The sequence below is a fragment of the Scleropages formosus genome, chromosome 25, assembly GCF_900964775.1.
Source record: "Scleropages formosus chromosome 25, fSclFor1.1, whole genome shotgun sequence".
Lineage (NCBI taxonomy): Eukaryota > Metazoa > Chordata > Actinopteri > Osteoglossiformes > Osteoglossidae > Scleropages > Scleropages formosus.
This window is the reverse complement of record NC_041830.1, coordinates 14,730,070-14,752,799: the sequence shown is the minus strand read 5'-3', so window position 1 is coordinate 14,752,799 and position 22,730 is coordinate 14,730,070. Positions and strand designations below refer to the sequence as shown.

The following is a 22,730-nucleotide window of genomic DNA, read 5'->3' as shown; positions in this document are numbered from 1 at the left end:
CAGATGAAACAGGTTTACATACTTTAACCGCAGGGCTGAGGAATAATAAGTGGAAATGCCAAAGACAATTTAACCTTCATCACTGTTCTGTACCTCTGTTACCAACTTTGCCGATGATTAATAGGCACAGCCCATGGCTCCCAAAGATGAATGAGCCCTCTAGCAGCACTCCTTTGCTAGACAGCATGTAAATGCACATGGTAGCTTAGTGACACATGAAACATGTTCGGCAATCCAAACTATGGTTTCCACTACTACTCCTCTTAAACGGCAATTAATCAACCAAAACAGCCATTAATACAGCTTAGGTCCAGTGGGTGAAAACAGGTTTAGTACCGAATTTACCAACATGTGAAATCCCATCCCATTCAGCAAATTAATGAGACACACACTACTGTGCTCCAGTCCTTTTCCTCTGGCAACAGGATGAGCCCTGAAGAATCAAACTTTATTCACTACCAGCAGTGGTCTGAGAGAGTCATTTTTAATTTTTCCTTCTTTTGAAGATGTTGAAAACTGACTTTGAGAAAACTGATTTTCAGTGAGAAAATTAGCTTGTTAAAGCAGCAGAATTCAGGAAAAACTATTGTGTTCTCACACAAATTGTCACAAGGTGCTTTGCAGAAGATTAAGGAAAGTTTGTTAATCAATGAAAAGAAAAACAACCAAAATATGCTGTAAAATGCATCAAATAATAATGATATCTCCAACCTGGGTGACAGTAATGACGACAATAATATCAATCTGGATGGTGGAGTTCAGTCTCTGGCAGGAAGCAGCCAACTGCACTGCACCACAAAGAGAGGCAGTGCTTCATACTGGTCACTCAGAGTGTGACAAATCACTGCTTCGCTGCTGGTGTGTGGAGCTGCCATGCCGCAGCTCTCAAACTGCCACTTCAGGACAGTGACCTGAACAAAGAAAAGCACAGTTCCTCACAGCAAGCTGCTTGGAGAGACACAGCCCTCCATCTGTTCCAAAGACCTACAACAAGTTTCCAAATAAAAACACTTAGTGCCTCGGTTTATCATCTTCCTGTAAGACGTCCAGTCTGTGATTAGAAGATCTTCTTTCAACTGTAATGTTTTCATTCAACAAGTATTGCACAATACATCATTTACTGAGGGAACAGCTTACACTTTCAGCTCACAGACTCAAACAAGCATAATTAGGTTTCTGCAAACAGTGGCTTATTAACGGAATCCCCATTCTCTGTGACCCTGTCATCAGAAGACAAAATTCAGGGAAGCAGCTTCATGTGAACCTGCTGTTTACAGTTCAATTCATTGTTCTATAGTGCTGTTCCCTACATGTTGCCACCGTGATCACACCTCTCTGATCCTTTAACGTGACATAGTACAAGAGAGTAAACAAATATGCAACAAATACGATTAGTTACTGACACACAGCTAAAAACGAGTACAAAGACGGAAAGGATAGAAGAAACACGAGGAAACAAAACTAGTATAGAACAGACTGGTTCCATGATGAAAGGAGTATCAAACTCCCAGAGTAATTATCAATTCAAGAAAGGAAAAAAGGAAAAACAAACTGGCTTTAACTGCTGTATGACCCAAGACAATGATTTTCAAAATTTACAAAGCCAGAATTATCTTGAAATTACTTCCTTAGTAGCATCAGGGAACATAAGTTGTTTACAAGTGTTGACCAGGTAAAGAGTAAAATGAACTAATAATGTCTTCTAAACATGACACAAGGATACAGGCAAAAAATCAATACATGAGAACACCAAACTGCAAGAGGACATGAATAGGCCTGTCGAACCCATGTATAGCACTGCAGCTCAGAGTGAGATGCATGGGGTGTGTGTGGAGGCCACTCCATGTCACGGGGTGATTCTAGGGCAGCTGGGGCACTCTGCAGGATTCCCCATGGACTCCACAAATTTCAGTGAGTGGCAGCTTATTCCAGGACAGGCAAACAGAACCATGGAATCAGCCTTCAACAGCTAGAATTAAGCCTCCTGTGAATTTCATGAATCAGGTTCGTAGTGTTCACTGGAAGCAACGGCAGAAATTAAAAGAGGCTCTTTAAAATTGTGTAGCGCTCTATTTTAATCTCTCATGAATAGAACTCATCCATAAACATTTTCTATTAATCTCAATACATGCAGCAAAGTAAAACAGCAAAAATCTGGTTTTAAAACCCAGTACAGCCTCCGACAGCATTTTGTTTTCCTCAAAATATTAATTTGTTGAGAAACGGGATTTTGTCATGAAACAAATTAAACATTTGTTGCTCCAATTCAGTCTATTTTTGGATGTAGACTCTTATTATAATTCACTAAGTATCACAGGAAAAAAATACCCAAGTTTCAGAAAAGGAACTGCTAACAAATTTCAGCTTTCCCGGTGTTTTATAATTTTAAAATCCATATAAGTTGGTGTTCTGGAAAATGGAAACAAAACAACTGCAAATCAAATGAAAAGCTGATTATCCCAAAATTTCCAGCACATCACCCAGACTTTATACAGGTGCTGGCAGCTGGCAAAACCTACACCTTCACTGTACATTTTGCGATTATCCCCTTGCAACAAAAGGAAACAAAGTCTATCATCTCTTGTATTGAGTCTAGTTTTGTTAGCATGGCAGTTCATCAGGTGCAAGGAGACCATGTTTTCAGTTAATAGGAAAAAACTGAAAAATGATTCAACAAAGCTTAACCAATTGTTCTATGGAGCACAGGAGAAAAGAACACAAGTATATTTGTGGATTTGAATCAAGCACAGGCAGAAGTGACAAGCATGCTCTAAGGCAAAGAAGGACCGTGCGAAGGCCTTAAGCGTCACTCCAAAAAACACCCCCTGCAGTGTTCCTACTAGCCTAATACACTTTTGTAGGAAGCTGCACCCCTTAAAATAACAGTCATCCTTCAGTTCAGGGCCAAGGAAGCGAGAAGATGAGAAGTATTGCACAATAACCTGAGTGACAAAACATAGGTGGTCTATGACATTCTCCCTCCCTGATATGAGAAACGGTACCTCTGAACTGAGCACATGTAGCCCAGTAAACAAGACATAGGTCAATGGAAATGTTCATCGCCAAAGGGTGGACAGCCCTGGTTGTCACACAGCAGCAGGCAGGAACCAAGAAAAAGATAGTTTTCCAATTGGTATGAGGCTCGACTAAAATGTCTTCACTGAAAATCATTCCCACCCATCAATCAGTACACAGGAGAGACCATCTAATAGATCTATTTGAGCACAGCAAGAATCAAAATCCAGCTACCCATGTCTCTGAAAGACAAAGGAGGATGAGAGAGAAAGGAGAAAAATACAAGCAAGACCAACCAAAGGTCGAGGGAGACGTTAGTGTCAAAGGAAGCGTCACGACTACAATGGAAACCAGTGTGTATGACCAAGCCAAATTAAAGCAACATGTACCCGGGCTGTCTGCTACCATTATACACCCAAATGGAGTACTTAAATCAAAGGTATCCAGATGGGGTAACTCCCGGGTGGACCGAAGCTGGTAAATATATGCAATCATTCTCTTTTCAATGAAAAACAGTAAACAGGTAATACCGATCCAATATGCTCACCCAAAAGAAAAAAAGGAATGCGACAGCTAGCAAGCATCACACTGCTGTATGCAGAACAGGATTTAAAATCTCTGCATCAACACTGCCATTTACAGTCATCTTTTGCCATATTTACAACACTGCTTCTTTTAGCTGGCTGATGATCAGTTTTCTATACTTGTATTTTAACTTAAAAACAAGCACACAAATATGACTTTTACCAGTGTGTCCCAGTCCTTGTGCTTGTTTCATTAGCAACTTTTAGCAAAACAGAAGCATTTCCTCATCCTTTGACTGGAGGAAGCACTGAGATCACAATATTTCTATAACCGTCCACTGTCGTGAGAGCTGGACTGTCTGGAGAAAGCCAGCTTTCATCATTTCACAAGCCTTAGTGTAGCATCTCTGCTCCCCCTGCTGTCAGTCACTAGAGAACAACCAGAACCCTCAGAGAGCACTCTCTTAGGCACCAGGTTTATTAATGCCACTCACATGTAACAGAGTCCAGCATATCATGGAGTTGCCACTGTCAAAGCCTTCCTCACACGGATGCTGATGTGGTATGGAAAGGTGCGGCCACACAGTGTGGTGCTTTAGGCATTCTCCACAATCCCACAAAATGGCTCACCTGTTCCTACACAAGGACTGCTCCAACAAACGTGTGACTCTCCTGATTAAATCTAAATCTGCTTGCTTTGATTATATAACATCACGCTACACAGAATTAACTTGTTCACCAAGCGGCTGCCAAGCTGCCGTTTGGCTTCTCATCCATCTGATGGGGAGGTTCCAAGGTAAACTCAAAATGGCACGCAGGAGCATTCACACAGGAACATGAACAGTGGTTTGTGATCAGAATACAAGTCAACCTTCCACCACTTAGAGGTCAAACACCAAATATGAAAAAAAGAGACAGCTACAGAAAGAAAAAAAAGTTGATGTGATTTTCATGGAATATAAGCATAAGACATTCCAGACATTTTACATGCCATTGTATCCGGATGTTAACACCAATATCTCAGTAGATTCATGACATTGCTCATACAGTAATCTTCAGTAATTCGTTTCACAAGTGAATGTGGTGAACATCCGACCGCAGTAAGAATATTGCCAGAAAAAATAAAAGGCAGGTATAATTGTTTTATCATGTAGAGTCTGTGATTGTCAGTGTTTTGTGTGGTCAAAGAGTAATCTGAACATCAGTCCAGCTCTCATTCTCCCAGGGCATAGCAGTAATCCCCAAGGCTAAGCTGCTTTTCCCCATTTTACCTTGCAATCAGTTACGAGATTGAATTGGACCTCAATGGCTCAGGAACCATTCCTGAGTCCTACCGCTCCATACAGACAGCAGACCATGGTGGTCTGACACTAAATCAATGATGGCTTCCCACAAGCCTCTTTAGGGAGATCGCTGGCTGCACTCGAGGAGGAAAAAGGAAAAAAGATCCCTGGGATTTAATAGAAGCAAGTGAGGATCTGCTAATCTCCCAGCACATTCTGGAGGTCTGCCATCACACTGTGCTGAATGAGCCCAGGACAGATGGAGAAGGGAGACTTTGACCTTTAATCCTGAGGCCCCACAGACCAGACTCAGAGACCCAGCACAGATGGAACATTGCGCTATGCTAATGTGCAAACCCAACTTTATGGACGTTTTTGTTAACTCATACAGGTGGCTGAATGGATGACGACTCAGTGGTAGATGTTGAGAGTCCTTCATGCACGTTTTACATCATGTGATACTGGACTTGGTCACAAAAAGTGCAGTCTGACAGAGTGGTCAATAATTATTTGCAGAACACTGAAAATAAACCCTAAAACATACAGCAGTGATTTGCATAGCCTCATCTGTCTAGGGCAGAATCCAAGGCGTCTATAACGGAACCACCCAAAAGTGTGACAGCATAATGAGTACAAGGCTGTTCCAGCAATTGGGCCAATCCATTCTGTGTTTCTATCAGTCTGAGCTGAACGTTCACCACCCAGATACTCTCCTCCATAACCTGAGCACATCACAGACATAATAAGTGGCTCCTACACATTCGGACATACATCTCAAAGTCCATTGAGACTATTTGGTTAAAATGGAAAACTGTTAATTTGAAAGTGTGCCCTTTCCAGTGAGCTGGTCCAGAGTAAGTTGTGGGTGTGAGCAATGAGTGACGTGGATAGCCTTCACATCACTAATGATGGGCTGTTCATTAATACAGCATTGTCGCTTCTGCATTGATCCTTACCTCACACAGTACATTTACTTACATCCTGTACTGGAAGATTAAAAATATATAAAACTCAATTATGTTTCACAGCTCAGTTACCATCTTACTTTGTTCTACTGCAGTTGTCAACCTTTATAACCATGCTTAGCCCTTACAGATATTGATAATGTTTCAGTTTAAATAAAAAAAAAAAAAAAAAAAAAAAAAAAAAAAGTACTCCTTAGTTAAATCTGACAATTAGATAGCAACAAACATCATTCCAATGATGCTGCAATGGGCCCGAAGGTGTCTCTGCAACCTCCATCCATCACACTTTCAATTAACTTCTAAAATCAGACCTCCAGCCACCTCTGAAGAATATAAGCTGGGAGCTCCTGCTTGTATTGATCCACCAGGCCTGGATGTGTGTGTGCAGGTACACATGCACACATGCTGACTCTTACTCTCCCCCTCCTGCCCACACCTACAAAAATCTGATAGCGTACAGGTGAACCATGAGTAACAAGGTAAATCTTCAATCAAGAAAATATCCCGCAACAGAAAATGCCTTTTATATATTGACAAAACACTGGATTGTTTTGGTCTTATCTCATTGGAGAAATTGCACATTTCTGAGTCTGTTCTGGTCTGTTGGAAAAGCTGCTAACTTCAAGAAAGGGATGCCGATAAGAAACTGTATGCAAACACAAAATAGTTTACTTATTGACCAGACTTCACACTGTCTCAGTTTCACAAAAGGTGATTAACTTGTCTTTTTAAACTGCTTAAAAAGCTGTTCTGAAGACATCTTCATGATATATATTTCAGAGTTTACTATCTTTGTCCAACAAAAATATTCGAAAATATACATACAGCATGAGCAAAACATGCATAGATGTATGGACGTTCTCTCACACACACAAACACACACACGCAAGAACTCCAGTGTGAGGTTACAAGTAATTACAAATACACAGACCTTCACAGAAACCCACACAAAGAATTACTCCCGATAGGCACTAATGAAGTAACATCTGAGCAACTCCTACAGATTAACACACACGTTCAGCAGGAGATTAACCAGCACACACTAACGCACAATCATTGCTCCACTTCCTAGTGTTGATGAAGCTGTTAAATCCCACAGGATGTACCACAGAGCAGCTGGGGGGCTCAACCCAGTGCAGGAATTCAAGGGCAGCCACTTTTTATAACTGAAAAATATTCAGAGATCTTGGAAACTGTTTTTCAAGCAGTTCTTGTGCTTCCACACTACAATCATCAAAAGGGATCAGCAGAACTAGAGTTAATGCTATTGCTGGGAACTAATTTTTCAACTGTGTGTTGAGAGATTATCTGAGAATACTGACCGAAACCCAATCCACAGGCACGTGCTGTGAGAGGTTAATGAGGTGTCATAATCCCACAAACCCTCCTATGTTTCCAAGTCCAGGGTTAATACCACGTCTCACCCATGCCGGATACTAATGAGGTCCCCCGTTTAAAGTAACCAATCAGTTTTGCCTTTGGAAAAACTTGCATTAATTTGATTTTAGGCTTTCAGAGTGAAAGCTGAGAAGATACACTCCAGTTGTGACAAATAAGAATAGTAAACATTATGAGAAAACAAAACAGAAGATTCAATTTTTGTAAAGAGTAGATAGATAAAGACCTTCAGCAGTATCAGCACTGTGCAAAGTGATGTTATGAATGTATATGAAGGGTTGCAGAGATTTTTTTTCCTGTTACATGCCCAGCACTGAATGCAAAAATGCTTAAGCCTTTGCTAAGTACAAATACACCATCTCTGTGAGAACATTCCAGAAACTGAAGATAAAACAGATGACGGAGGGAAGACCGACACCCTGCTACAACTATCTCCAACAAGTTAGGTATGGACACCAGGCACACAGAGTTGGGATACCCCCAGTGAAGCAAAAGCAGACTACTCTCTGCTCTTCCAACCCCCTAACCTCAGTGGTGGAATATAATGTGAGTAAAATGAGGAGTCTTAAGCCTGCTACTTTATCTTCCCAAACTTTAAGTGGACAGCTGGGCAAGGCTTTGCAGTAAGCACAGCCCTTAGCGTTACAGACGAAAAGAAGGGGAGGAAATCCCCTCAAGGTTCTCAGAACAAGTCACCAGAAAATGGGTCCACTACAACCACAAAAGCAACAGACAAAGTACACATTACAGACTGGGAATTCAGGTACTTCCTGTAAAGTGGAATGTATAACCAAACTGATAGATGAATGTACAAACCACTGATGACCCTTGGCCTGTACATCAGGGAGTACACCTCAGAAACTCAGCAGCATCATAAGTGAAAAAACCAGTGGCAGAGCAAATGTGAACAAGAAAGGACTTTGGCATACTTCCGGAACATAGTTACAAGCTCCTCCAGGTAATTATACTAGTTTGAATTGTAAACTGAATTCCTCAACAGACAATTAGTTGCATTTTGGCAGACAAGTTTAAAGACAGTCATTGCGGACATTTCTAGCAAACATGGAATAAAAATATAAACACATCTGCCTCAGTTACTTTGGTCGCAGAGTATTCTGAGACATTTGTGGGAAAACGAGGGGAACGCCATCACCCACCTTGCATCCAAACATAAGCGAGATGGTGCTGTTGGTGCATGCTACTTTGCAGTGGCACAACATGGGAGAAAAACAATCCAAGTTCTTGATGCTGGGAGACATCTTCTCAGTGCCCGGGCACCTGAGCCGCCGCTCGCCGGTCGGGGTCCCGGACGAATGCTTCCGGGAGCGCGGCTTCCCTGCCGAATTCAGCATCCACCCTTACTCCCGGGCTCCAACCATGGCAGGGGGACAACAACAGGACGCGTGCTTCCCTCATCCAGCGGATCTGTCCCTCCCCGTGGTTAGGACGCTCTCCCCCCCACTTGAAATGCTTGCTTGTTCTCTCTCTCTCCCGCAAGTATCCCTTCGCCCTTTCTCCGGTCCTCGAGCACAGGGTGGAGGATCAGCGCAATTCGGTGGTGAGAAGCTGCTGAGTGAGTCGTGGAGGAGCCATGCTAACATTGGGAAGAGGGGGTGCCCAGGATGAGGGGGTGTGTACTCTCGTGTCAGGCAGAAGGAGAGGGAAGGGAGGGGGAGGGGAGGGGAGTCTAACCTCTGGCCGAAAGCAGAGGCTAATCGGTCAGGGCTCCTCGGCAGGCTGGAGCAGTAGCTCTACCATGGCTTCTATGGAGGAGGGAGAGTCCGACAGAGAATGTATGCACACAGGGGGAGGGAGAAGGGAGGGAGGCAGAAGGGGTGGGGAGGAGGGACCATGCGAGGAAGCGAGGAGGGAGAGAGGAAGAGCAAGACAGGGACAGGGAGAGAGACAGAGTGAGAGAGAAAGATGGAGAGAGGAGAGTAAGAGAGGACAGTGGGGGGAGGGAAAGTCGCCGCCGTGCAGGGCTTTATCACACAGATTGCTGGAGACAAGCTGTGGAACTTCCCTGTAAGGGAGCTATGCACCACTACGGAGGAAGGAAACGAAGGAAGAAGAAAAAAACAGCAGCCAGCGACTGTGGAGGTTATTCACAGAAAAGAGTAGATGTAGAGGGAGGTAATGCAGAGAATTTCACGTCAACTTTCCAGTCTGCTTACATATCGGCGAGAGGGAGGCACTGCAGACCAACCAATCAGCTAAGGTAACAGTCCAGCCATGACCTTTGGCATCTCTTTTTTTTCCCCAAAACAGAATGAACACGCCACACAACAATGATGGAGCAGTCACGGCGGACAGCAACACCAAGCAAGTGCATTTATGTAGCTTACCTCTGTACCCGAAAGAGCGAGAAACAGAGAATGCACGAGAGATAAAGAGAGGTAGGCATACAAGGGATTGAGAGGTATATGAGTGGAAAAAATTAAATCAGACCACATAGTACAACAAGCCCTGGTCCGGCATACAGCAGATACACCTCAATCTTGCTCCTGAATCACCAAGGGGTCTAGCATAGTGGTGTGCATACATGTGAATGCAGGTTAAATGAGTGTCAGGACTATGTGTGTGTATGTGTATTCAAATGTCAATGGCATTGCTTCAGAAAGCTCCACTCCACTACATTAAAAGCATGTCAGACAACAGGGAAATTAAAAATAAAAACCACATAGTGAGATACAGGCTTGCTGTGAATTTGATTTCAAAAACACAATGAACATTACATGAGCATCGTCACACAAAGTTGTGAAAATGAGCTGTTATTGTTGATGCATCCTCTTTATGGTGCAAATCATGCGAGGCCCAGTTTGCATGGTGTGGAGAGCTTCTTAGACTGCAAGGCCTGAAGGGACCCTCTGGGTGGGCGGATGGGCATGTGAGGAATTGTAGACCAGAGCCCCCTCCCCCCTCCTCCCAGGGTGCTCTCTTCCTGCCACTGTAAATCATTTGAGTAGGGAGAGAGTGGTTACATCATCAGCACTCTGCTGGCTGAGCAGAGGGGGGTGCAGGACAGAAACAGTCCCCAGAGGACAGACCACCCCCCTTTCCCACAGAATGGGTAGCTCGTACCCTTCCTGAGAAAAACGAGTTTTGCTGGCCATTAGCACTCACTACTAGGAAGCCAAACACTGGAGTAAGCAAACCAATGCAGAACAAAAACCATACTCACTCACAACAGCTAAGACTGCAATGCAGGCCCAGTGGGACCCAACCAACCATTGTAGGACTCTGCCCATCAGCTTACACCCCACACAAGGACTAGCATTCACTGCTAGGGGTACTCCTGCATGATGCTGAACTCTCCGTACACAAGCCAACCACAAACAAACTAGGTGCTTTTCATTTAGCCCCATTTAATTTTTGGTGTCAAATATGTATGCATGTGTGTGAGAACAGTAAATCCATTGCGCTCTATCCCTGACACACATGCCATTTGAACCAATTACTGCTCTATTTGCATTTTCTTTCTTGCCTCACTGCCTTAAGTTGAAAGCATGACTCAGATCCTTCTGTGAGATTTGTACACATGCATCATTGAGAACACAAGAATTAGGAGAATACAGCACCCATTAACAACCTTCTCCACTACCACTCTTGCTGCACATTCTGATGCATTTTGTTGTTGAACACAGAGAAAGTGGCCATTAGTAGCTTGTTTCAATGCTTTCATATGTTGTGCTTCATAACGGATTTCTTTTCTCTTAAAGATGTTGTGACCCATAAGCAAAATGTATTTCAAGGTAGGGTAGCACTAATTGATGTGTATTAAAAAGTATACTATAAAGATTAAGGTTAATTAGACCAAAACAGATCTGACCTAACTTTTAAAATTAGTTGACTAAAGACGACAAAGTGATCAGCGTTTCCTCCAGATGCCAGTTTCATAAATCACTTTATACTGAGACAAACCAAAGACATGAACAAAGAACTGTCTGTATGGGCTGACTCCCTTGCTTCTTCAAACTCAAAGGCCTTCAGGCATACTTCCCAATCATTGTCTCACTGTCACGCTCCAGCAAGGCAGCAGTCACACCAAACTCTCCCTTTGAGAACCAGCTCATCACAGGCCTGCACAGTCCTAGATGGACAGCACTGACCAGCTGTTGGAAGCACCCCTTTCCTGTTGCTGAGCGAATGACAGAGAGGCAGAGGACAGACAAGCTGAACGAAAGATGCTGGAAGGTATTTTTAATCTGTATGCCATTCCCATAACTGAAGAATCGTGGGCGTATTTTAACAGCCAGCCCCACGGCTTAGAATTCTTGTAAATAGGTAAGGCAATGACAACTAACAAAAAAGGAAGAGAGCTAAAACAGAGTTGCCCCTACTCTAGGCTGAGATGGCAGAGTTGTCAATGATTTTCACTCCTGTTCTCCGGCACCTGCCGTACTCTAATTAATTACACCATTTGACAATAGGGACATTGTTCACAACACAAAAATGGCAGTCAAGGACCTATGAGAAATTCCTAGGCAACACTACCCAACATTTTCCTTCATTGCTGTTGTGTCTAGGGGAAATGGTGATGCATGGTAAAACAGGTTTTGGTCCAGGTCCAGGCTTCCACTGTTCCAACTGATCACTACTCCAGTTGAATTCTGCTGTTAAACTCTGAAACTTTGTCCCCATTAAATTTACAATAGAACACCCTGAGCCAGTTATTCTGAAAGTCACTAACATGTCAGTGCTGCTGCCTAACATGAAGGGACTGGCAAAATGAGTTGAGCAGTACGGCTATGTGCACACACTTACACAGCTCCTTTAAATGCCATCATCCATGGAAAGGGGAACACTGGCCCACAACAAAGTAGGGAGATCTACCTGGGCAGCTGCTAGCTGTCAGTCCAGGCCTGCGCTCTGCATGCTCAGCACTTTTTGTTAAAACAAAGCACCCATTTTCCCCTCCATGGCTCCCTTTGTGATTTTGCTTCAGATTGGACTCCTACATTATCTTCAGTTCCAGCGCACATCCTCTCAGGCTTCGTGAGTCTATCTTGATACCAGAGTGCTGAACAGCACTGCCGCTGTGAAAGGGACATCCAGACCAACATCCCCCCACCAAATGGGTGGCAAAGCCTTGTGAATGACAAGTAAGCCTTACCTGACTTCAAACACCATTGTTTCGCTTATAACTTTTCACAGTTCAGTGAAACTTACTAAGGACTCTCCTCATCTTAACCTTTCAAATGAAGGACAAGTTGAGCAAAGTCAAGCAATAAAGTGAATAAAGTTATATAGCTAGAAGAAAAACAACTCATACTCCTGCTAACCACCCTAAAACAAATTTTCTTTGCTGAATGCAACAAAAATAAAATTAAAAATGTTACAGAAGAAATCTGCCAGCAGAGATTAAAAAAAGGTCATAATTGCTTGTAGATTATTTCTCCCCCTAAAGACAAAAAAAGTTGTCCATACTAAAAATGCTTCACTAAGGGCTAAGATGTCCTTTAATTATCTCAGATCAGTTTAAACAGCAGTTTGATGAGTGAAAGTGTCTGAAGCATCTGTGACAACTTCTGAGTGGCAAGGCCCCAGGGATGGGAGCAGTTTGTCATATTCTAGCCAGCTGGTCTGAGGAGAGAAGCAGAGACCAGGTGTCACCCGCAACCACTGTCACATGTCACTTCCTGACAAGACACGTGCAACATTTAACCTCATCCTGAGCAAAAGTAGTGAATAAATAAAAACTGGAAAGTTTCTGATGCAGCTTTAAACAGCGTTAACGTGTCGCCCACAAAGTTACCCCTGACCCCCTGTCATCTCAGGCAATTCAGCCGTGGGGCATTGAAGCCAGGGAAGAGGCGAGTTTCTCTCAGTGAGCCGTTTCGGGGGGCAGCAGCGTGATTCAGAGTTGATGTGCTGAAGACGAGGGCATCTGAACGGCAAGAGTGCTGGGTCACCTCCGAGGTAGGACGCTGACTCAAGTCCGCCTGCCCCCCCCATGATACTCATCTCTCGAGTGACGCCATTGTGGGGGCTTGGCATGGCAGAACAGACTGGGGGATGCATTTTCTATACTCTTGTTCTCCTCACCTGGACCATTACCACACATGCACACAGAACAGAAGTGAACTGTGAAATATCCCATTGAATATACACCTCCATTTACATGGGCTTTGTTAAATGGAATATCGACCTGTAATCACATGTTAAAACAGAAAATACTCCCGCAAGATGCAAAAGCAGAAAAAGCTGCTCCAAACAATGTGTAAGAGAGCAAGAAATCTAAATCAGAGGCAGAAGAGCACATTCTGTAATAACTCAGTGATATGAGTTGTGCACCTCAAGGGTAAGCCATCTGCCTGCCAAAAACAAAGGCAGTACACCATGATCCACCCCAGCGGCAGCAGGCCAGCAGGCAAGAACCGGCTTATGTAACAAGGCAGAGCAGAGGGGCTGCCTGGCGGACATGGGCCAGCCCGACCATGTGGGAACGTGGCAGATGCCCTTCACTTCAATCTAGTAGGATTGTCTGGAGTGGGGACTGAGCATGTGTTCTGCAGGTTCACAAGCACTGGGAAGGAAGGATGGCGTGTGTTACGAGACTGCAACAGCGCCCATCTGTCAAGCCATCAGTGTGAGCCAGTGGGGTACATCCTCTTCAGCTGCTCTCCTGAAAGAGAAACACCCACTACCCATAAGTCCTCTGCCAGTCACCCCTAGAGGCCTTCTTACTGTTCTCCAGCTGCAGGGAACAACTACCCATCTCAACTCCACAAACATCCTCAATCATATCCACACTATACAATCATGAACAGGGCATCCAGCAAACACCTAGACGTTATGGAACAGTCATGCAGTGCATGGTGTTGCAGAGATCACTATGTAAACCTCAAAACTACAAGTACGTAACCACATGTCCCAGGGCTGCTGTGCTGAGAGAGATGGGCCATTTCAGCTATTCAAAGAACCACAGGGTGTAGTAATGGACACAGCAAACAGCAACCATTAATACAACTCCTGCAGGGCATGCCTGGAAAAACTTGAGTTGTTCCACCTCACAGGCAGGGTTAGACACAACAGCCTTCAGTGAGTTCTCACTGAGACACTGGGGAGGAGGGACTTGCACCTCATCATGGCTACTCCCCATGACTGACAGCTCTGCATGACTCACTGACCTCGGGGTCCCCAGCTCTGACAGCTCAGCCACTCACAAAGTTGCCTAGGTCAAACTGCCATCTCTACAAAAGAACACCATTGAAAGGATTCAACATATATTTGCTTCTCTTTGCGTTTTGCCTCAGTGCAAGTTAGCTATACTCATACAGCTATAGCTACAATAAGTACACAACCATGAATCAAAAGGTCCCAGCAGCAGTAAAGCAAGCAAGATGCTGTGGATCTCCTCCTATGCTGTAGGATTCTCCATCCCCTGTCCCAGGAGAGGGCTTTTCCAGACTGCTCCCAGTGGAGCCTAGCTGGGGAAAGGCTGGGGTAAGGGAACATTTACACACACTACCTTCTGGGTCAAACGGAACACAAACACAACCTGTCAGCTGAGGAGGGCTTTGAGGAAGTCTTGTGCTTCTCCTTCAAGCTCAGTGTCAACACACCAACTAAAACACAGAAAAGGTCTAAACATACAATATACCAACCACAAGCACCAGATAAAACAGTCATAAATATAACACTATAAGATTACTTTGACAGATATTTTAAAAACAAAACACAGAGATAATTATGAAAATAGCAATATTTAAGGGGAAAAAAAGTCAGAATGCAACTCTTATCAGACATGCTTCTTATAGACAGAGCTACAGAAGGACTCAGAACACACAAGTGACAAATTTATGCATCTTACTACATTACCACAGTAGGGGGCAGTGTTCATTACAAAATATTCAAACAGACTGAACACACATTTTGTCAAACCTGTCATAATGAAAGAGAATACGCCAAAAAAGAAATGGTTAAAGATTAAAAAAAAGGGTTTTCTGTCTCCAATTGAAATTCAAAGTAACTGCCATAAAATGATCTCGGTTAATTCCCGTGACATATTTAGCAGGTACTTTCAGCACTATCTGATTAACCCTAATTAATCCACATTTAAATCCATTTAAGCCTATTTAAGTTTGGGTGCAATACAGGACAAGACAAACACACACCAGCAATTAGTAGAAATATTCTAAATTACAATTTTACCATTTAAAAAAAACTTCCAACACAATAACAGATGTTACACCCAATAATGAAAAGAATTATGCTCCACGTGGCAGGTAGCATAGTAGTTACAGCCACTACCTTGGCTTCAAAAGACATTGGTTGAAATCCCATCTCCAGCTATAGCTTCCTTGCACAACACACTTACCCATAAATGCTACATTAAAAATTACACAGCTGTATAAGAGGATAAATCAGCGTTAGTAATGGAGAAAAGTTCCAACTAATAAGTGAGAGATCTTCAGGCTTAATCTGGAACATTAAAGTAAGCATAAACTTAAAAAAAAAAAAAAAAAAACCATTAAAAAGTTAAATGCAAAACCAAGCTTCTTCCGTGCTGTTTATGACAAATAGCTTCAGTGAAGGGTGATACTAGTCAAAATGCCAACGTCAAACAGAGAGTAAAACAGGCAGGAACTTGTGATAGGAGCAGGCAGAAGACAAGCTAGGGTCTTTGACACAGACCAGACAGGACATGGCCTGTAGCCAAATGCTGCAAACGTGGCCCATGACTACCTGTCACACTAGCATCAAGAAGGTAAAATAATTAGTGAGTGACTGAGTGACACTAAGTGTGAGAAGAGGCAGAGCGGAAAACTGATTATCATTTGTCTCGGGTCTTGTGTTTGAAGTTCAGCGCCCATGCCAGGAGACATTATCTCCTTCTGGATCGAACAGCTCCCTCTTTCTACTATCAGCTGCCCACCGATTTGAGGAAACAGTCACTGGGGAGCAACTGTCTGTTTTCTGACCTGGATCCTCTATGCTCGCTCTAATGGTTAAGTCCGTCATCCATTTCTCTATTCTCCTGCCCAGTGGATCTGATTATGCCACAGCAAGTAAAACAAACAACCGAAGAACTTAACATTCTCATCATGTCACTTTCTCAAAACAGTCTCAGTAACTCAGTAACTAACAGTGTAAGCCTTCCTCATAAGGAAATGAAAGAAGAAGTCAATGTGTCTGTCTTTCAGTGGCTCTAGGGAATACACAGACCAAAGAAACATTAAATAAGCCCTGAAAAAATACAGCACTGACAAAATCCTCTGAGGCCAAGAGGAAGACGGTAGGACTGCACTGTAAACAGAGCACAGCAAATTTTAGCATATGGATTTAAAATTCACATAAAACATGAATTTCAGCACAATAATTTAAAGATTCTGGTAGAATCCAGAGCAAAAAAGGGCAAGGGACAGTTAGCAGCATACTTTTTATGATGAAACTGAAAACCACCATGCCTGTATGAAAGACACAAGATCTGGCCACAAGACACCATGCTGAAGGCCTGAAATACAGGGGAGTGGAAAGAAATTCAGAGCAGGAGCCCTTTCCTAACAGACTTTATTGAACGCAGTATAAATTCACAAAATCTCAGGAGCGTGTACTTCCATACCTATTGTCCTAGGTCCTCTTTTGTTCAGCACCACTGTTGGAAGCAAGGAGGCAAAGGATGGAGTGCCTCCCAGAAAAAGGAAGCAAGATGAGGTCAAGATGATGAAATGTGGGCTCGCTTTATTTCAAGAGAGCTGACAAAAAAAAAGTGAGTGTTATGATAAAAGCTAGCCTAATGCATACTGAATTGCTAGGAAAATTAACAGCTATCCCTGTTGCCTAACATTTTCTAATATATTCCACACATTAACACTTGTGACTAACACATTATCACTATATACTTTGTTCTATTTTCTTGTCTGAGCATGTAACTGATCAAACATGCCTTGAAAAGTAAACTGAAACTGAGGTACTTCCAACCACGCAAGAAAAAAAATGTAATACACAAAACAGAATTCTTTAACTTCACTAAAGCTGCAGCATCTCAGGGTTTTTTTTTTTTTTTAATCATATTACACTCCTTGGCATACCTTTAAACAGCACTGGGCCGCCACTCTCCCTCCCACTCTGCCTCGGTTTCACTCAATCCCATCCTAAAGAGAAGCCCTGTCCCATCAGCTGAATTCCCCAAGTTGCTGCAAATCCTCTCACTACTTGTGCAATGCGACTCTACAGCACCACCACTGTCAGTTTGTCCAATGAAACTCCAATAAAATAAGTCCTTGCCTCATCACAATGTATTGTTGACATCAGCTGCAAACAATGTAGGTTATCTCTGTAAAGAGTCTTTCTCTAAATGACAGACCCTGAGGACTGCAGAGAGTCATTATGCCAGAGCTGTGGACTGTGCATTGATCTGTTGCACTCCTGACTCAACCTGTGACCTAAACAGAGTCTTTAAAGCAAGGTTGCATAAAGCATCTGCTTCTATTTTAGCCAGAGCTCGATTATCCCAAAGACTGCAGAGGACTGGCACAAACTCCACAGTCTGGTGGAAATTAGACACACATAAGAAAAGCCATTGAGAAACTACAGTTGTGAAAACTTTTTGAACCCTGTGGAATTATTAAATTCTTAAATTTAAATTCTTCCACTGGAATCAAGGAACACCATTTTTGCCCAAATCTCCAAATGCTGGAAAGGAGAAACTCATTCATGTGAGGCGACCACTGTGTCCTTGAGAAGGTACAAGGGCGAAGTCTCAGCCATGTACACAGATGGAGAGTGTCACGGCTAACACACCAACAGAACTCCTGCAGGGGCTAGATAAAAAGAAATTACAGAAATCCAGGAGGGGAAGAAAAGTTCCAAAAGAGATGTGGGGGTGTTGATAGGAAGGCATTCAACCATCAGTTGAAATGGGTGAAGCCAGTTCAACAAGACTAATGTTAACACATACAAAATCCTTGCAGTCTGTTCTAAGTCGCTTTAGAGAAAACCATCAGCTAAGCATAAATGCAGTTTTTAAACAGAAAAATCTGGGACGAAGTGTTCTGTGGATCTATGATGTTCATTCACAGTTAGCAAAAAGCAGCATGGCAGCATATTTTATTCAAATGTCTTCACTAAATTACAGCACACTGGCACAGGAATCATAATGGTTCTGCTTGAAATATGAAGACTGCAAATCCAGAGTCACTCTGGGGCCACAGAATCACTGAGATATAATGTAATTAACTGATATCAAAATTCTAAAGCTTGCACCCTCCGTGGTACTAGACCCTTCGCCACAGCTGTAAAATTTCAAAACCAAAATCGGGACTATAGATGGAAAATCAGGAAAGAGGAGAAAATTTCAGTGTTAATTTCTTTCCATCTGCATCATAAATAAATCATCTCACACTGCTTGTTATGATACTGCTACCTGCAGTGACCTCACACAGGCTCCGAGAAACACAGGTTGTTTTTGACATCCATCCGTTAGCTGAATGAAACTGCAAGGGGATATTAAGTACACACTTGAGGCATGGCCCATAATAAGGCTGAAGCAGTCTGCAAAGATGGATACAGCACCGTGTTCTCATGTTGTACACAAGAACAGGTACTCAGGAGCTGTTCAAGTAACATGAGTCAATGCCAACCAGCAGTAAAGTGGAAGACAAATGGGACGGCCGGTTCGCTCATGCACCTCGAGGCGGCCAAAGTAAGACAGGAACAGATATTACCCTGCCCTGCACACAGTCGCAATGAATATGATTTAAAGAAACACCACCACTAAAACTGAGCTTGGATCAGACATTAGCAGCAAATTACAACAAAGCATGGAATGCAGAAGCTGGACAAGCTGAACTCATACAAAGGGCAACCATTCGAATAAAACTTTTACAAATAACCTACATCTGTAATACTGCACAACATGTCTTACAGCATAACTTCACAAAAGCAGCAATCCTACATAATCAGTGTCCTTCTAAAAAAGTCAAGATCAAATGCTATTAATGGGAGAACCATTAATGACAGCACACAGCATAGCTATACATGTTCACATTAACAGAACGCGGTGCTCACCTTACAAAAACAATTTTGTTCACTACCCGCTTCTTCCAGTTATTCGCAGCACCATTAGCTCTTTGCGATCACTTGCAGATATACAGTACAGATACACAGTCTAGCTGGAGGATAGTGTGTGCTGAATTAGATCGCCCTCCATGATTAAAGCAGGGAACACTAATGGATACAGGCACTCTGACTCACACCATTCATTCCTGTCTCCATACATGGCAATTTCAAAGGTCACTCAACCCACCTTTACATTGTAATAACACTATATGCAACTGTTGCACCAACCCAATGCAGAGCATGGCCAGCAAAAGCACAAGACTAGACACACTGACTTTTTCACAACTGCACTGAATTTAGTATTTATGTCTCATTAACTTTTTGATCATAGATGTATGCAGGCAGAGGCAAATTAACCTAACTCACTACTGAATCATCACGTAAAAGGGCAGCTAAATTAAACAATTCTTTAAATTTATGCACAAGCAAAGAGATATCATTTCACTTACTAGGTGTCTATCCTGTGTTTTATGCACCTACTTGAACGATGAACATGGGTGCAGCAAGCGGTAGGTAACAAACTGGGTTAAGTTGAGAGTCACGTCTGCAGCCATGTCTGTCTCTTAATGTAATGCATAAATTGTACTTTTGCTGAGATGTACGTCGCTTTGGAAAAAAGCATCTGCTAAATGAATAAATGTAAGTGTCAAAAAGACAGGGAGTGCAGTTGATTCTGTTTCAAAGTCACTTCCAGCACCACACAATGTACAGTTTGAACCAAATTAAAAGGATGTTCAAGACAAAAAGGCCAACCACCACAAAATGTACAACTTTAATCAGTGTGACACTCAAATGCCAAATGACTCTAACAAGCTGAGATGTCAAATGCATGCTGACCAAAACAGAAAGCTGTTTCAAAGTCTGTTGACTTAAATACTACCCACATTCTTAATACACATTAGTACTGACATCATCTGAAATAAATTCTATGCAACTTCATTAAAGTCTAGACCATGGTTTACTCGGGAAAAGTGTTCAAGATAGTTTAATTCTTGTGAAGGATGCCAAGAACACTCTTTGTCCTGTACTGTAAATGGAAAGGACCGGTCCACTGAAAATTACATTATTCTTGCATAATTAAACCAATGTTGTTTTCAAATCTTTTTGTTCCATAACACACACAGAGGATACTTTGTTGGCTGTGTTAAACGACATCCCTCCATCTACAGCTATTATCACAAATACAAACTGAAACTCATGGTTCAGTTGGTAAAACCTTTCCAGAAAAGTGACTAATAATATATAAAGCATGGTGCTGAAGTGTGTAGCCTTACCTTGGTGGTCACGATACACAGACAGTCCATGGTGGCCACAGCAGCCGCCTCCTTCCCCTCACCGCTTCATGATTTCCCACCTTTATCGCTGCGCTCAGGGACGAAGATCAAGATGCAGGCTCAAAAAAAAAAAAAAAAAAACTCGAGAGCAAAAAAAATTAAAAAAAAATAAATTAAAAAAAAAAAAAAAAAAAGAATATGTGCTCTGAGTCAAAGCCGAGGGGCTAAACGGTCGGCACCTTTCACACCGCACCCCCGGTTCTGCAAACTAAGGCTCCGCCAAGTCCCGGCGAAGGCGCTGGTGCCGGAGGGCGAGCCGCAGCGACGCGTGCCAGTACGGTTCATCCACCCGCGCGCCGCTGCTGCACGCGCTGCCTCAGTGTGCCTTGAACCGTAGGGTCGCTGCGGTACAGCACCTTCTATTTGGCTTTCTCAATACCACAAAACACTGGATTCGGTGTAATACAGAAATTTCTCGACAGAACGAACTTCCTCGAGGTACAAGCGCGGAATCACTTTAATTTTAAAAAAGCTATTTTTTAATTAACGGAATACGCCATCATCTCAGTGCGGTAGTTCCAGAAAAAAAAAACAAAAAAAAAAACACTTTCAGTCGTCTTCGGCATAAACAAAGAGTAAATGTACCTCCGCTTATTAACTCGATCACCAAACACTGACAGTATACTACAGTTCATATTTAATAATATTAGCAGACCTCAGCGCTCACCTTACGAAAACAATTTCGTTCACTTTTTTCAGTTATTAGCAGCGCCATCATCAGCTCTTCGAGATCACTTGAAGACAAAACAATGAATGATGTAGCGTTCACTTAGAATTACTGTATGGAGCGTAAATTACAAGGTAATAAGGTTATGGAGTGAATCACATGGTAAAGATGCAATAAATCAACAGCAGCGACTGAATCGAACAGCTAATTGAATAGTCCCGCTTACAACAACCAGGTTTCGTTTTTCCCGCGTCGCAGCGCGAGCGCACCTACCCGACCGTTCTCAAGCACGTGGACGCGAAGCGCGAGGAAGGGCTCGGGACGCCTCACCAAAGGGCGTCCAAACCTCCTCATTCACGCACGTACCGTGATGCTGTCGTGAGGGCGCACTGAACTGCTTTTTTTGTTCTTGTCCTCGCAGCTGGTCCAGAACTCAGGGGGTGTGTTGTTCTGTTACTAGGATGAGACGAAGTGCTCGACTGAGTAGGTGGCCAAGTGTTCAGTAGTAAAAGTAGATTTAAAACAAAAGCTCTGTCACAACATTGCCTTCGGCGCTGTTTTTCATAAATAAATTACACATATACAAACAAAATTCACTTAGACACTAGATCTGAATTTTTATACACAGAGCAGAGGTGTGCACCTACATTTATTCTGTATTCGTTTAAACATTTGAGCACAGCATTCAAGTAAGAAGGTGTTCGAAGTGTACAGTAAAGGAACACAGAAGCACACTCCAGTTTCCAGGCTACAGACTGCAATCATTCACTCCAAGTCAGTCTCAGAAGTGTATCTGCATCTACTGCAACTACAACCTAATTTACCACAAATTCAGTGAATTTCCATGTTTATTCACATGTAAGTCAAGGACATTGTGGCAGGTGGAGTGTAGTGTAACCCTGGACCCGCAGGTCTACCACTGTGCTCGGTCCTCTCGGTACCATCGCCTCATTCACCGTGACATAGCGCTCACCGTGTGTCCAAGCCGATTAAAGAGGTACTCCTTCTGCAGACTCATGTAACTGTAGTGACTATACTTTCCTCTGACAAGGAGAGTGAAGCCATAGCTTGTCTGAAACAAAATGTCCTTCAATATTAATGAGCACTAGAGTTGTGTTTGATTTTTTAATATGAAACGTGGCTGCACGTTATATGCAGAACCATTTCTTCCATCCAGAAAACTGCCACATCCTACATTCTCTTCATAACTGCGCAGTGACGTAAGAGCGAAGGCAGGCGGGAAATGTTAAAAGGTGTGTGAACGACGCATGGTCCCAGGAGCAGTGCACATCACACACACACACACACACACACACACATTTAATACATCTTCAGTTCAGTGATTATTTCTGAGGCAGGAAGTTCTCTTTCCTGCTTCTTTCAGAAGAGGTCAGGATGAACACTGTGGCAGAAAAGGTTTTCCAAGGGGTGAAAAAAGACCCCAGCCATTTCCTGGGATTCCTCAAAACGAAGGACCCTGC

The 22,730-nt window shown here is 43.0% G+C and overlaps 1 protein-coding gene and 1 long non-coding RNA gene across 23 annotated transcripts in view; one reads left to right on the top strand and one right to left on the bottom strand.

The window, feature by feature from the left end:
* LOC108921599 (disks large homolog 1) overlaps positions 1-22,730 on the bottom strand; it is a 94,397-nt gene that overhangs the window by 55,987 nt on the left and 15,680 nt on the right. The window contains exon 1 of one of the 22 annotated variants that reach the window (XM_018731115.2): positions 20,523-20,607. The exons of 18 other annotated variants lie outside the window; for them this stretch is intronic. In XM_018731115.2, coding sequence (XP_018586631.1) covers positions 20,523-20,552 — 30 coding nt within the window. In that variant the 5' untranslated portion in view covers positions 20,553-20,607. Of the gene's footprint in view, positions 1-8,342; positions 9,017-20,522; positions 20,608-22,730 lie in introns of those variants that run through there. 3 more of the 22 variants (XM_018731108.1, XM_018731118.1, XM_018731116.1) reach the window with 3 other exon arrangements.
* LOC108921604 (uncharacterized) lies at positions 9,081-14,377 on the top strand. The gene is made up of 3 exons (XR_001965064.1): positions 9,081-9,403; positions 12,131-12,287; positions 12,963-14,377. It is a non-coding gene; the product is annotated as an uncharacterized LOC108921604 (long non-coding RNA).